The sequence below is a fragment of the Brienomyrus brachyistius genome, chromosome 5 (assembly GCF_023856365.1).
Source record: "Brienomyrus brachyistius isolate T26 chromosome 5, BBRACH_0.4, whole genome shotgun sequence".
Taxonomy (NCBI): Eukaryota; Metazoa; Chordata; class Actinopteri; order Osteoglossiformes; family Mormyridae; genus Brienomyrus; species Brienomyrus brachyistius.
This window is the reverse complement of record NC_064537.1, coordinates 36,766,655-36,783,380: the sequence shown is the minus strand read 5'-3', so window position 1 is coordinate 36,783,380 and position 16,726 is coordinate 36,766,655. Positions and strand designations below refer to the sequence as shown.

The 16,726-nt window shown below is 43.3% G+C and overlaps 1 protein-coding gene across 5 annotated transcripts in view; it reads right to left on the bottom strand.

Annotated features, from left to right (window-relative positions):
• The window catches only part of LOC125741918 (speckle-type POZ protein), a 77,567-nt gene that overhangs the window by 24,914 nt on the left and 35,927 nt on the right, over window positions 1-16,726 (bottom strand). For 4 of the 5 annotated variants that reach the window (XR_007397937.1, XM_049013439.1, XM_049013438.1 and 1 more), the window contains exons 2-5: window positions 10,900-11,102; window positions 10,238-10,359; window positions 8,908-9,059; window positions 2,264-2,391 (exon numbers count right to left, since the gene is read on the bottom strand). Coding sequence is in view for 4 of the 5 variants with exons in the window: in XM_049013439.1 (XP_048869396.1) it covers window positions 2,264-2,391; window positions 8,908-9,059; window positions 10,238-10,359; window positions 10,900-10,977 (480 nt within the window). In the remaining variant the exon portion in view is untranslated. The remainder of the gene's footprint in view (window positions 1-2,263; window positions 2,392-8,907; window positions 9,060-10,237; window positions 10,360-10,899; window positions 11,103-16,726) is intronic. The other variant, XM_049013441.1, reaches the window with a different exon arrangement.

Sequence of the window (16,726 nt, the reverse complement as noted above, 5' to 3'; positions counted from 1 at the left end):
TGCATTCGCTGAAAGACACAGTGGCAGGTCCCCTGAGACGCCGCTAAGTGCCCCACAGACCTCGGCGCCAAGACCAAGTGGACGTGCCTTAAATGAGCCGACACCATTTAAATACAGCAGCCGGAAATATCGGATCAGAAAGTCATTCTCCATTAACCAAAATCCCATACATGACTCATTATACTGAATGTTTGTTGGATGTATTTACAGATCAGGTCTTATACTGTTATGAATCAGTGTTTCAATATACAATAGTATTTTTTATATATATAAAGCAAATCTGTACATAAATACACATTATATAGTATATACAGAGACATATATATAAAAAAGACATCCACATCAGTACAAGTGTTTATCTGAATCATCACTGACCAGTAGCAACACAGCTAACACCGAAAAGTAATAAAGGTTATTCAATTTACCTGTAATAAAAACCACTAAACTAAATGCCACTGAGATAGTAAATTAGTTCCAAATACCTCAGGAAAGAAATGCAATAAAGCAATCTCAGTACAAAAAAAAACGACATGCCAATAAGATTCAGGAATATAAGCTGAATGATAAGTAACCGGCCAATTCAATGGGCTCCCCAAGACCATAGAGTGTGGAAATCTCACACATCTCATGATATGACAGAATGGTAGCAGGCATGTAGGATATTAGACTGTAGGCTCTTCATTTCTCATCTCAGAACATCAATGGCAGGCCCCAATGACATTTCTCCATTTGCCAGAACAGCTCAATTATTGGTCTTGCATCACCTGAGCTGACCACTCTCGCAATACTTATTGGAAAAAAGTCTTCTCACTGGCTATAGTTTTTCATATATAAATTTGAAAATGGCTTCGGAATTGATAAATCATGCCAACCAATACGAACTACTGCATGAGTGGCCACTACTAACAATGATACTACTAGTAAATCAGTACGAAACAGCCGTCTGATCAAATGGCTCTATGTTTGGGAACAGAGCTGCAGACATGGCCTGCCTCTACTTTAAGACCGTATGCAAAGGAAAAGCATCTCTCCAAGGTCTGAAAGTCCCACACTGACTGCTGTCTCCAGACTTGATGAGAAGGCACAAGAAAAGCAGAGGATGCTGGGTAACCTGTAAGACACTCAACAGCCTGTGGATGGCCGGTCGGCCGACCCTTTTGTGGTCAGTGCACACTTGCCTGCTCCAACCATCCCCACCATTTCAACTTTGAGCCCCCAGGTGTCAATGACCCCTCATTTGATGGCCTTTATTAAGACTCCACGAGTTCCACGTCTCCATCTCACCCCTGAAAACTTCAAGGCCATCTGCAACTATACCCCCCGGGTTAATTATAATTGTTTTAAACAGCCATCTCACTTTTTAAACATTTATGGATGCATGCATAACACGGGCGGATTAGCATATCCACGGAGTTCACTTCACAAAAGCGGCATTATACATGGCACTAGTTAAAATATACTTCTGGAATTAAATGGACAAAGGTACCCCATGGGTAAGGATTCTTCAAGTTTCAATTCATTTGTAAGGGGAGCGGAGAGCGTCGCGGTCAGCCACACACGTGCAAAGTGGCCATGGAGCACCAGGGTTACGGCCTCACTCAAACTCACATTTCGGTCCTTGTTTCCAACAAAGGACTTCAGAGTCCTCTGATTGCGACATCAGTCGCAACTTCAGTGACCCAGCTGACTATCAATTATAAATGGAACAGTAACAAAGACTAAATGCCACTGAAGCTTATGCGCAATCCGCAAAACACAAGAGCAATGAAATAACTAAAATAACTGAATAGTGTTTCCACCCCGACTGATGCAATTAAAAAGCAGCCATCTACTGTGACATTATCAGCCTCTAGTTTAAAAGAAAACCATTTTAAAATCACACAAACACAAGCTGCCTCATTAATAATAATAATAATACTCAGTCGATGCCATACATAGAATACTAGGAGTGATCTGCATGTGAAGTCTGTAAAGGAGCTAATCATGATAATGAATGATCAAAGCCATATCTTAATACAAACCTGCAATTAAAATAAAACAGAATTCTGTTTTATTATGGCAACATCCAATCAGATATGATGCTAATTATGTAAAAAGGATAAAATACGAGCTGTGCCAAAAGACAAAGATCACCAATTCATTTTCTTGAATAATCTAATAAGAAAAAATATTAATTTTCATAAAAGCTGAACATCTCCTTAGAGTATACACACAGCCTCCCGTGTTGTACGTAATATAAGAGGGTGGTGATGGCAAATCCTACCTCACAGAAGAGAGTGAGCTTGTCATCGGGGAGCAGCCCGTTGGCCTCGTCCAGCAGGAAATCTCGGCGGATAAACTTCTTGAAGCCCCAGTCCTTGCCCTGAACGAAGCGGTAGGCCCTCTGGCTCTCTGTGCAAAGTGTGGGGTGGGGGCAGGGCAAATATTCAGTGATGTTACCTTGTAATATCATAATATGACAATCATTCTAATAAAGATTTATTTTTTAAACTATACTAGTCACCGGACGCAGTTGAAGAGTCATCCTGAATTACTGACAGGACATTTAGCTGAAGAGACGCTCCATGAACTGGCATGAAGGCTAGTAGTTCCCCAACACTCAAGACTTGCGTTTAACTGCTGCAAAAACTCACACACTTGAAACACTGCCTCCTGAGGCATTTCCCAACATGCACCCAGGGGTCATGTCGGCGGAAGACTGAGCAACGCGCTGGTGTGGGACACTGACGGAGGATGGGAGCACCCCTTATGTCAGCGGGGGACGCATTTCTCTTGGCGGGTGAGGTTAACTAAACTCTGCGTCAGCCAAGGGCCCGGACCATGTCGGGCAGGAGGAGGAGGAAGAGTCTCCCCTGGCATTTTATCACGCTGACATGCTGCTTTCGCAGGTGACGAAAATGGGACGGTGACTCGGCGTGATGGAGTGGCGAGAAGCCATGTCATGGAGCACGATCCCGCCAAAGTCATCAGAATAGACTTCAAGAATGAGCACTAATGCTTCAGTGACAGTCTCAGACATCGATAGGTACGGGGAGGGGAAACTAAAGCAAATCAACTCTCAGCCACGAAAAACACATGAAACATCCACTGGCTTGCTGTAATTCCATTTGTGAGCCGTTTGTAATAATTTCTTTGGAGTGAACCTGACCTTCTCGCCATTCTTTGGCTTTTGGGATACAGATTTCTGTAATTTTGACAAACAGCTAATCCCACTGTCTCATTACTTTCTTAATAGATTATAAAATAAAGGCCCTCCAAAGGCCCCCCAGATGCTGGCTGCCCATAGTTGCCACAGTGCTCCTCACACAAGGTGACACTGAAACACAATCACACATAGCAGCGTAATGGGCTCCGAACAGCCCTGTGCCTGTTTATCTGACAAGGGAGCACTGGCCAGGATTGAGGCTGCTTATCGACGAGCCCGAATCGCAACATGCAGCGCTCATTATCATTATAAAGTGTGTCCCTGGGACAGAATCAGGTTTATTTGGATGAGGAGCAGCGTGGTTCTCTGACGGCTTGGAGCACCATGGCTTCCAGTGGCGACAGTTTTGTGAGAAGGGGAAAAAAAACGTCCCACTGCAGCAGAAATGGCCAGGCAGGGATTTCGGCTTCTGTGGCACCCTGTGGAAACAGCCCAGCTTCCAAAAGCTGCACGCTGCTGCAGTATATGGGCTCAGCACCCATTGACTTGTGGACTATGGGAAACCTTGCACGTCAACTGCACATGTGTAAGATAACTGACTAGGTATATCCAGTAGGTAACATGTATGCAAAGTTTGTCTTATTTGTTCAACTCAAAACAATAAATATTAATAGCTCTGGGGACCTCTTCCATATTGGCTCAAGATTAATGATATATTACTACAGAGCCCCTAAAAGGTCAGGGTGAGGAAATATCTTTTGAAATATTTTTACGTTCCCATTATTAGTAATAACTATATGGAGTATATTTAAAGTAAAACATACATAATTAATTGACTAATAATATAAAGCTAAACGATACAGGCATGTCCAATTAAGTCTGCTTTAAGCATTAAACTACGGGGGGCAACACACACCATGTAACTTTCATATATGTGTTTTTATAAATATTTATTAAAAATGGCTGTGTGTCAATTTTATCCTTGCTGTCATGTTGCACGTTTAGTTGGATCGCAAAAGTATTGCATGGGAGAAACAGAGGTAAATATTCAACAAATTTAGTTTCCAAATTGTTGATGCTACAAAGCCGACATCTGTTAAGTAGTTTTAACAAAAGAAAGTTACATTTATTTTAAAACCCTGAGAAAACTTGAAACTTGAGGTATTAAAGCGCATCTCATCCTGCTTTTGTGTAAAGCTTCATTCAGACCTAGGAGACATCTGCCCTCTGCTGGTCTGGAGGAATATCATCGCAGTACGCAGGCGCCGGCCGCAGCCTTCCGAATCCACAGCATAAACACAAGCTGCCGAACATCTCCAGACCGCACATGGAAGCCATAAAGCATGACCTAGGCTTTAAGGCTGGTTCATACGTCGCACATGTGCACAACGTTTTGTATTAATTATAATATAATTATGATAATATTCTTAATGATACAAATTATTATACAGATATTCCCTGCACACGTACCATGGCAGTGACGTTTGGTCCATTTCTCTATGTTTTACAAATTCAGAGAGCCAACTCACACGGTTGGCAACTTTGGTCAGCTGGCTGGTGTGAGGTTATTAATTCGAGACGTCTGCACTCACACACACACATGCATTTGCATGTATGTAACAGTTTTCTGACCTTTCAGACCTCTGCAGGGTTTGTAAACTACCCCAACGCCCGTCAAAAGCATCCATGAAGGTATTTAAAGGGGACGCTAGCGAATCGATCATGCGCAGTGCATCCAGAGCTGCACGGAGACCACTGCACGGAAACAAATTTAGAGTGCAGCAGGCGTCCGTCCAGGGACGTGCATGATGACGTCAATTAAAAGTTCGAGCGGACGAATTTGCTAGTACACGTGCAGAAAAGTACGAACGAGCGTTAAGGGACAGCCAGGGCACTGACACCCGTGGGCTGGTGTGAAATCCCAGCAGTGAGGGAGGGGAAAGCATTTTAAGCTTTCAGTTAATTCAAGAAACAGACCACAAAAGTGTACACAGATTTCATAACAAAAATGGGAGCTGAACTCTCATTTGATTCGAGGGAGGTTAAATCTACAATATAAAACACTAAGAATTAAACTCGGTAAGTTATATTACCGGATTTCTGTTAAACATGAGGAAATCATCAGTCACTGCACAGAAATGTTGCTGCTTTAACTCATTAGGATAATCATATCATAAATCTGGATATATAGAACACCACAAAAATGTATGATACCAATAAACTGTACAAAACAGGTATTATATCACTAAAACATTCACCGTGTACAGCTACCAGAAGTATTGCTCCACGGACACGGGTAACATCATGAATCTAGAATAATATGTATCTAAAATGTGATATTGGACCAATGAATAAATCAAAGAGTAAATGTAGTACAATTAATTAAAAAAATATATAAAAATCAATCTTGTATTTACGCTGATACAGTAACCTGTAAGCACAGCGACTGCGGCCACTTTATTGCTGCTATAAACAGACAGCCTCTAATTGGGCATCACTCAATGACGTGGTTGAGAGTCTTTCGCTTGTAACTATTATTGGCCCCTTGATGAAGCTATCAGATGGGCAGGCAGACAGACGGGCAGGCAGGCAGACGGGCAGGCAGGCAGACGGGCAGGCAGGCAGACTAGTGAGAAGGCAGGAAAGTTGGGAAGGCAGACAGACAGGAGGGTGGGCTGGCAGGCAGGCCAGCCGGCCAGCAGGCAAAGTGGGTGGGAAGGCAGACAGACGGGCAGGCAGGCCCCCAGTCACAGCACCGAGCCCTGCAGTCCAGGTCGATGGACAGAGGCAGGAGTCACTCATTCAGCCCAAGCTGCTCCATCCAATTGGTCGCTCTTCAGTCACATAAAGAGCAGCTGGGCTTGGTTGCCTGGGGACTCTTTTGCCCTCCGGCTCCTTCTCATCCCAGCTGGAGCAGCAACTGCAGAAACCCCCAAACTTCCAAAAATCTACGGCTACAATCGAACACGCCTCAAGGTTCAGTGGCTCAACTCTCAGTGACCGACGGCTTTCAGCAAAAGGTTTGTTTAAACTAAGGACAGGGAAAATCCACAACCTGGCAAGCCAAAGGGCACATGGGGGCAAAGCCCTGGGTGTCTGTGGCTTTAACCGCTGCCAAGCGGGGCCTGCAGCACGCTGGCTGAGGGGTAGGGGCCTCCATTAGACAGAGCTGCACAGAAGCTGAGAAGCAGCATGGCAGACAGAGCTGTGCCCTGGGGCAGAACGCGAGAAAGGTATCTAGGCCGATACATAAAGCACAATGCTAAATAAAAATTAAACATGAAAAACTACTGCATCTCTTTCAGACGTGCTTGGCTTCTTTTCGGTATCCACAAAAACAATCCAAATGTAACTCAGACGTAATTGGTAATTTTTCTGCTAATTTTTTATTTAAATGAGCCCGTTAGGATGAACAATGGCGGGGGGGGGTGTGGCGGGGACCCGAGCCACAATTTAATTTAGCCGATGTCACTAGGCGCCTGTAACAAAACATATGCGTAAAATTAAGCTGCTGGCATTAATCAGGCTTATGCTGAGCACTTGTTAAAAGATGGAAAAACAGATTATTCCTGTTGGCACGTAGAGCTGCTTGTCCTCGCAGCTCCCCGCCCTGTCACCCGGCGCTAAGCACTGCCAGATGGAAGCGCGGCGGCGGCCACGCTAACGACAGCTTAATCCAGCTCCCCGGATCACGGAGATCCTACAGCTACCGCTGAACATAGATGGGTGGGAGGTGAAGGACGGGAGTCGGAGCCTCAGGCCAGACCCCTGGGCTCATCCGACTCCTGGCTGTTTCACTCCTGAAGCTAAAGCTGAACTTGTTCTCCCAAGAGTGAGCAGAACGTGTCGTCATGCGGAGCTGTTAACCACTGCAGGCTGGTCCCCGACGCTCACAGGTATCTCTGTGACACACATACAACCAGAGGCATTAGCATATAGCTTCTTCAGGGTGAATCACAACTCTGCCCCACCTAGCAGGAAGTCAAGAAGTCGCTTGCTGGCTTAAAATGACCAGTTGAAGTACTGCTCAGTGCTCCTGCCACATCTAAGAAACCGTTGCGGCCTGTTTCAGTTCCCTACTTATCAAAACTCTTCCATGGGTCTAGAACAAAATGGAGGAAGACTTTGCAGCAAAAGATCTCAGAGCAAAATTAAATGCTACAGTTTGCACTCTATCCTGAATCCTAAATGGCACGAATGCTGCTATGCCTGAACTTTAATAAGATTCGCTGGATCAATACGATACACCACACACGCAGGCAGAATCAGACCCCATGGAGATAAATCCATCTAACCTGTGTTACGCTCGATTCTTCTGCAATTACAACATTGTATACTGGTTGGGAGGCCGCATATATGGTCACTACACTCACCAATTTCCACAAACCGCTGGACTATGATAAACTTCAGAAAGGTCCAAATAAAACTTAACTGTAAAGCCCACAATGCCTCCCCTCTCTACACACAGATGCACCCGAGTGCGGAATGAATGCAACTGCTCTCCTATCCTAAGCACAGGTGTGGATATGAATTCTCACTGGAAGCTATTCATAACATCATGCATCCTCACAGTATAGAGCCACTGTGAGCCCAGAGCATGTCACACAAAGCATGGGGCACCGGAAAAGGCATTCCTGAAAAGGGTATGACAACATAAATGTTTAGCCACAAATCAGCCAGTGAGTCTACAAAGTTCTGAATTAGTAAATTAGCAGGGGCATTTCTACCTAATGGAATACATCATGGGCCCCATTTATTTTATTAAATTACTCCCACCACCTTACGATTTAAATACTGCCATTCGACAACCTAGTGAACGCCAAATCCTCAACAAGCAGGCCTGCTCTCAATTTCTAGAGGAATAATGGAAAGTGACTCCTGAATATGCAACAATACTGACCTCAGAAATCCCTGTTAACTGTAGATTCATGGCAGCTGTGAATGTACCATCTGATCAGCCAAAAAAAAAGTGTTAAAGATAAAGCAAATTGCTCGGTTTCAGAGGAAGAGATTTTCTCCATAAGGATGGGGAAATAAAGTCAACTCTCACGATTTCCCCAAAAGGACCATTATGGAATATAAATAAAGGCTTCCAAATAGGGAAGACTTCATAAGTCGCATTAAAAAAAATTGTCAGAAAACTACATAGAACAGCCACATCTGGCTCATGGAATTTAATTTTAGGCTAGTCTTATTTTCTACAAGTTATGCCAATTAAAATAGGCTAGAAGTGGTAGAATGCACGTTTTCAATGCATCAAAAGTGGCCATGAAAACTTCTGAGGCTGCTTTTAATCAAATTTAAAATTGCCTACGATGCTTTTAATTAAGTACTGGGAAAATGGATCATCCCTACTGAGATTATACAAACATATGGCAATTGGTACACCTTACACATGCTCACACAGACAGACACAAACAAGCGAGGGAGAAACAGGAGGCAATCTGACCTAAATACAGGCACAGCTTAAACATTAACACCACCCTCCGAAAAGGTGAAGAGCCAGATGGACAAGTCGGCTCATATGTCCTCAAATAAGCCCATAACACATTTTCAGTCATTTACTGTTTTAATTGGATACACTTGTACGACTCTGAATTAAAAAAATAAACTTTACAGCATATGCTGATTTCTGTGCTATTAAATATTTGTACTGCAAGCTGACGTGGATTAAAGAAAGGCCAGGCTAGTGCAGTAGGTTCAAAGAGAACCTGATGAGGATCATTTGAACATTTAATGATGTAAATACTGGAACTACTCACCCATGGCTTTGGTCTCCTCTCCCTTGGCATTGAGGATGGAGAACTTAAATTTGGCACGGACTTCCGCCTTTGGACAGCTGACCAGGAGTAAATACAGAGACAAGTAGTCTTTGCTCTCCTCATCCAGGCCCTTGGGGTTCACTCGCAAACACCTATGAACATATTGAACAGCACCCCCTCAATTCCAATCCAGAATGCCTGACGGCCAATCAGAAACTGTATTCCCAAACAGACTTGGAACGGGAAACCAAAATGTCTATACATTCATTACCAGCCTCCAGGACCAATTCATGTCATATTCTTTCATGGGGGTGTGACAGAATTAGAAATTAATGTAGATCAATATAGCGCTTCCAGGTGTTTTTCCACCACATCAGACACTGAACTGTTGGTACTTCAAGAAAGTACCAAATGTATGAAACTTCAAGGTGTTCGTTTTCCAGTGGCATAAAAACTAGTACCGGCGCCAAATAACATCACATCGCGAGCTGGGGTATTTTTTTTACTAAATTATAAAAATGGCTGTAGTATATTATAGGGCTGAATGATGTGTAATACTAATACCAAATTTAATAATTTTCTTCTTTGCAGTTTAAATCACTCAAAACCAGGTTTGTGAAAAATGTATGAACTTTTGAATTTTTTTAATAAATACTCCAATATTTATTACAACAAAATCACATCGCTATATTTCTAACAAAATCACATTGTTAGGACAGCACGCGTTGTATTAATATATTAAACAAAACACTTTTTCATTTCTTGTCATGCCGTCCAGATCTTTTTGTTGTATATGTTCTTACACGTACATCATTTATCATTATTTTCTGAGATCATAACGTTTTCACGGTGCGTTTGTATCATGTTTCAGAGGCAGGCTATTTGCATAACCAATTAACAAAGAAAGTCCCACCCCCAAAGTACCAAAGAAGTACCCCAGCTGGTTTAGCATTTTCGGTACTGAAACTTTTGGTATAGGTACTTAACCATAAGTCAATATAAAAGCAAAAGTACCAAAAGTACTGTACTTGGTGCGGTGGAAAAGTGCCCTTATAGTCTGGCTTCCTGATGTCAACTCACAGAATGAAAATACTGACAAAACAATGTTCAAAGCTCTTCCCCTGAAAGGCATCTCCAGCAGAGAGAACAACTGAGTTGTAAATTAACGACTGTTTTATTGAGAATCTTCGCAACAGTTGAAAGCTGACATTACTTTGCCCTTGGCTAGTTAATCTGATGGACTGTCAACTCAACGGTGAACACTACAAAGCTCTGCCGAATCATAACAGCCACATCTCCACAAACACCCCCAAAAGCCAACCCCACACACCATTTAAGCTTGTCGTTGGCTCCCGAGGAGAACGTTGAGCTCTTGATGACTTCACCCATTTCCTCACGGCAGAAGCTGAAGTTGTTGATCGTCCACATGTAGGAGAACTTGACGACTTTAATCTGAGAGAAAATGCACAACAGGGGGAAATCAAGAGGGGGAAATAAATAATAAAATACATAAAGAATAAACACAGCTTTGTCCTGTTTAAATGCACAGTTCAAAGCCCAAACTGCTGGCTGGTACAGTGATAGGATTGTTATTTTTTTCCTCACTTTTTTCCATGAAAAAGACAAGGAAGAACAAAACTAAAGCTGTAGAAAACAGACACCAGGTCAGTGTTGGGCAGTCTGCAGGTGTGCGAGACTAGGCCTTGTTTGCACCTCTATTATACCATCCTACATACCAGCTACTACTCCTTTTCCACTTCAGTACACCTAGCTGTCCAATTGACCAGACGAAATGTACACAAACTACATGCTCTGCAGTAATGCAAGAACTCAGAACTAATGCACACAGACACACACATTTACACTTATGTATTTGGTAGACACCCTCTCCAGAGTGGCATGCAAGAGAGGGAGATAATTCACAAAGACAGACACACACTGTCAGTCAGTCACACACACACACACACACACATACACAGACTCGCATCCCACCTGAGTGTAACACCAGCTCTCAGCCACGGGCCCGCTTGACATTTCCGCGGGGGGAGGAGGGCTCGGTACTCTTGACATCGCCAGCTTTGACAGCAGGAGAGCGCGGCAAGAGCACCCGGGTCCCAAGGAGAAGTTTTAAGTGGCTCTAAACTGCTAAGCCAGCAGGTGAATGGGGACTCAAGGAACAAACGGGCTGCTTTGTCCTATAAAACAAAAGGAAATAACTTCTGAGAAATTCAGTGCCTCAGCCATGCAATCTCAAAACTCACAAAGTCGGAATTCAACGCTGACGGCGGCACTGGCAAAGGACTGAGAATCTGCGAAAACAGGCACAACGAGCAAATACGGCAGACATGCTAATGAAACAAACACGTCCCGCGGTCCTGCGAAAGCTGAGGCGGTAGTCACACCTTCGCTAGGTGGGACAGAACTTGTGCAGAAAGGAGTTCATCTAAATGAATCGACTGTGAATGCAGATCACATAGCTTCCAGGAACCCCTTCCACAGGTGTTTTTTTTCTTTTCATTAGACTGATTGCTGAAACATGGATTAGAGTTCACTGAAGAAGTTTCACTGCCCGGCCAAAAAAAAGTCACCATTTGAATTTTTCATTGGACCGCCTTTAGCTTTGATTATGGTGCACATTTGTCATGGCATTGTCTCACCCTTGAACATCTCACCCTTTATTTTCATCCAGATTTGCATTCATTTCTCATCGAGATCCTGTATTGGCAAGTGAGTTGAACCACTCCATAAAGCCTCCTTCAGCACATCCCAAAGACCTTCAATGAAGTTAAGGTCACAGCTCTGTGGTGACCAAGTCATACATGAAATGGATTCCTTATGCTCCTTGGACCACTCTGACAATTCAAACCTAATGATTCTTGGCATTCTTGTCCTGGAAGAAAAAATCCATTGATGATGGATGGAGGTGTAACCTGGCCAGTCAGTAGATTCAGGTACTCAGCTAATTTTACTTTATTGCTGCATAAGGTTGCTGGGCTGTAATAAAGATCCAGTCATTGGCTCTTAAGTATTTGGAGATATAAATTCAAATGGTGATGTTTTTGTTGACCGTGAAGTGTATCAGAAAACTTCTGAGCATTAAGCAAATTATCAAAACAAGATCAACTCGAGGTTCCCCATGCTGCCAGCAGTCTGGCACAACAGTCCTTGGCAGAGCGGAGCCACCCAACGTGCTGGCATTTCGTTCCCACAGACAGCTGCCATCTCAACAAATTGTCCCTGAACTCTTCAGGACAGTTGCAGATCGATGGCCGTGTGGCCAGCCAACTGATACCGGCTGCTATAGTAATTAAGGCTCAAAATGAACAGTAAATAAACAGGGGAGGCCAAGCGTATCAGCCTGTGGAGAAAAGCAAGAAGCACGACAGCCTCTCAGCTGTTTTAGCTAATCCGTAATAATCAGTACTGTTACACTAACAACCTCGCCAGGTAGTAACAACCGCATAGAAATTAAACTGTTGAAAAGGCAGCTTTGTAATTACGTTCCCTTAACACACATATTAAAACCCTTTCTTTATAACTCACAGACTACTAGTCACATTTCATGTATGCAGTAGATTATTAGTCTGCTGTGTCTGCAGCAATTTTCTTTGATGCTACATGGCCTTAATGGCCATTTACTGGAACATTATACCTCCACCTGTTAATTCAAACCTAATGCAGACCTGAAAAAACCTGTCTATTCTGATGTTCCAAAGCTCGATTTCTGCCCTCAAAACCAGAGGTGTCTGAATTCACAGGTCACATCATTTACCACCAGCTCTATTGCATTTCTCACCCAGCCAGCATAAATCCCCTAATTTGACAACAGCCCATTGATCCTCTCACTATCTAAAGTCAACCCTGCAGCAAAAGGTCACAAATTCTGTCTTTTGTAGCCGTTCTCTATCAGAAGAAAATTGAAAAGCAAGTGCTGAAGCAGTGAGAACACAGTGAGCACAGGAGACGAAAGCCAGCCGATTCTGAGAGGCAAGGCAGGTGCAGAGATCAGAAATACATTATACCACAAGCAAGTTTATAGGCTGTCATGTGATATATTTACATTAGATGCATACTTCCATCACTAGCTCCAGGCTTCATGTTCTTATTATAATATGATATAAAGTACTCAGCAACAGAAAAAATTGCTAGCCATGATGAACAACCAAATTTCACAACTACTGCAAATCATACTGGTTACAAGATGAAATAGGAGCTGAACTATAGAAGGATAATTGAACTAAGTCACCTGTATGTCACATTTGTAATGGGGAACTACAAACTCATGACCACAGTTACTGAGGATAAACAGCAACACCACCAGCAAGAGAAATTAATAAAGATCAAACACAAAAATGAACTCAGTATAAAGGGGAAAAAAAATAAGAATGAGAATATTGAGTAACGTATGACCTTAATATAAAGTAAGATAACCTGGATTATAAGACAATACCCATTTTTTGGCAACTATTTTTAGAAAAAAATGTTTTTGGAATCTTACCTTTACAAAAAAGGGAGTTAATATGAACATATAAAAAGTTAACCAGCAACCATTGCTTAAAAAGCAATCACAGGGAATCTGATTACAGTAAGTGGATTAAACTGCAAACATTGCATATATATATATATTTGTTTTTTTTTTTTTTTTTTTTTTGGGGGGGGGGGGGGGGGGGGGGGGTAGATAATGACATACAAACTCCACAACACTTGAGGGGCCAGAATGTTTCCGATGCAGCAGGCCCACATGAAGAGGATGAGAAACGTACTGCGGAGAAAGGTTGAGCTACAGTAATAAATGATATGACAGCTCTTAAAATTAATGTTACTGTCTTTATTAACAGCCACTATCAGTTTAATTCTAGCAGCGGCACAGCCAGAGAAGCTAACAATTTACAGGACACTGAGGGATACAGCCTAAACATGCGCATTGCCAGGGTTTCACGCATCTGGCGTGACACATATTCAGACTCAGACTCTCACGCTCGCTCAAGAAATCTTGGTGAATCTCAAAATATCGTTTTGTCTAGACCCAGAAAACAAAAAAATGGCACTTTTTCATAAGTATTTTGAGCAAAAAAAAAAAAAAAAAAAAAAAAAACATTGGCATATTCAGCCCAACGCAGTAGTATTGAAAAGTATTTATATAGGGAAAACAAAAAAGTATAACGATTTTAATTTTTTAAATCTTACTAGCATAAAATCTATTTTGTGATCTTAAGCAAAAGGGGGGGGGGGGGTAATCGTGAATTTGGTCTGTGTGAAACAGACGACTCGTATCTGCTTTTGGGGTATTGCTCAGTTCGGATCAATATGTAATTCACGCTTGTCAAGTCTGTTACAACGGTCGGTTTAGTCCATCTCTGAAGAAATCGATTTTGGTTAACTCCTATAGAATTGGGAGTATACATCTATATTAAGACCATTCAAAAATAAGGTACCTGACCATAAACTGAGAAAATAAGTATGAAAAATGAAAAAACCTGCACACAAAACTTTCAGAAACAGCGGGAAACTTGCTGACCAATCAGATTCCAGAATTAGTAAATAATTTACTAATGGCTATAAATGAAAATTCCCTAAACACATTTACTGCAAGTCGCCTAATGGCATCTTCCTCCTCGAACAAGGGAAGGTACCGCGGTACGCAGAGAGGTTGGGGTGGGGTCACGTGAAAAGCCGGATCCATTTAAATTCTCTTTTAGCCATGACTTAAAAGGGAAACATGAAACAGAAAACACCACCCGCAGCCTCTCCGCAGGGCTGTTTACCTGCAGAATGAGAACGAAGAAGACAACTCTTCTATGCCCAGTGGGGCCTCCTGGTGCAGCAGGGGCCCGGGGAGCCGAGCAAAAGAAACAATTATATATACATGGAGGGAGTGGATCTCGGCCAACAGCCCAGTCACTCAGACGAAAAGCCAAGCAGCCGTAAGCAATCGATTACTTTAAGGGGAGGCTGCGCAGCCCCCGTTTAGGAAACACCCTGTTACGCGTGAAAAGAAAACCGCCGGAGCACTCAGACTACCCAAGTGCGCCAGTTAAGGCATCAGAACTGATCTGTTAAATTCAACCCCTGACGGCTTTGCTGCGTTCCACTTATCACAGCTATTCATTCTGTTGTAATTAGCCATTCACTGTTTATATAAGAGCATTGCAGTGAAATGCAGTATGAAAGTACAAGGTACAGTAGCTAGAACGAAGACACACATATGTATGTAAGCATTTATACCTAAATGAGGAAGATAGGACCAAAAATATGAACCGGGCTTCATCCTGGTATTGAGTTTATATTACTGTGATATAACATTAAAGCATTTTGGTCAGTAAATCTCATAGTTTGTTTATGGTAAATAAAAAAATCCCAATACAGTTTTTTATCGCATTAGGCTTTTTTCATGTTTCCAAAATCGCCTCCAGAACTTCATTACTTCAGTCTTTTAATCAATGAATGACAATTTAAAGGAACTCCAGTGAGTCTATAAAAGAAAAAAACTGTTTACAAAACCACATATTTAATCACTAAGATGTTTTTAAAAAGTCAATATAACACTGAATTGTAAAGCTTGTACAGCATGTAGTAAGTCTACAACCACATAAAAAAATAGATAATTTTTAGGATCTGACAAAGTCATTCTCCCAGCTGAAACACAAAGGCTGCGGTGGCCTCTTCTATGCATTCACAATGTGTGATGTTACATATCGGCGCTGCATGTTATGCTCGTGGAAGTGTTACATCACCAGCCGGTTCCGTAGGCTTGGTCGGTATCTAATTGACAAACCACCAAAGTAATGCCACTTTGACAATGTTTTTAAAAACACAGCTCTTCTGTTTTCTTAGCAGGGGGAGAGATGGGGCCCACAGTAAGATTGTCACTAAGTTCTGCTATAAAACGTTCAGTTTGTCATTGGAAATAAAACAGAGCAAAGCTCAGCAAAGTAACTTATAATGTACGAGCATGGGCACGCTGAAACTCCCCCCTCTACAAGCACGGGCACCCTGAAACCCCCCCCCGGCTCAGCTGCACACAGACCCCTGGGTGTGAACACAGGCATGCAAAGACACACCCCCCCCCCCCCTACCCCCACGCCTCAGCTTTACACAGACCCTGTCCCGCCCCAGCCATGAGCACAGGCATGCTGAAACCCCGCCCCCCACACCTCAGCTTCACACAGACCCTCCCCCCCGGGTGTGGGCACAGGCATGCTGAGACCCCCCCCATGAGCATGGGCAAGCTGAAACCCCCTCTCCCACACACATGCCTCAGCTTTACAGACCCCATGGTGTGAGTACGGGCACGCTGAGACCCACCTCCCCATATACATCAGCTTCACACAGACCCTCCCGCTGTCAGCATGGGCATGCTGAGACCCCCCGCAAGCCAAAACGCAACAGGGACCTAGATCAGACGTACACCTCAGGTCCTAACAAGCTCATGTGCTGGGATGTGGGGGGAGGGGGTTCCAGCAGGGTGCTTTTTAAACACGGACCTCCCACGCAGCAACCTTGAATGACAGGATCCTGATGGCGACAGAGGATTCCCCCCCAGGGATGCTGCTCAGCATTCCCCGGACCAGTCGTTCCGCAACAGCACCACCCAGAGCACGGCACAGACCATGGCGACCTATGAAAAGGATGGAGGGCAGGCTGCTTCGCTCATGGCTCTATCCTGCCGTGCGTTCAGGTTAGGTCGCATGAAGGTCGGGCCCGGTGCTTCGGCTTCGTGTAATTATGCCATTTTCTATTTAAAACGCATATGCAATATGCAGATTGCTTTAAAGTAGCATGTGAAAAGTACCCCCGCCCCACCCTCTGTCTGTGCATT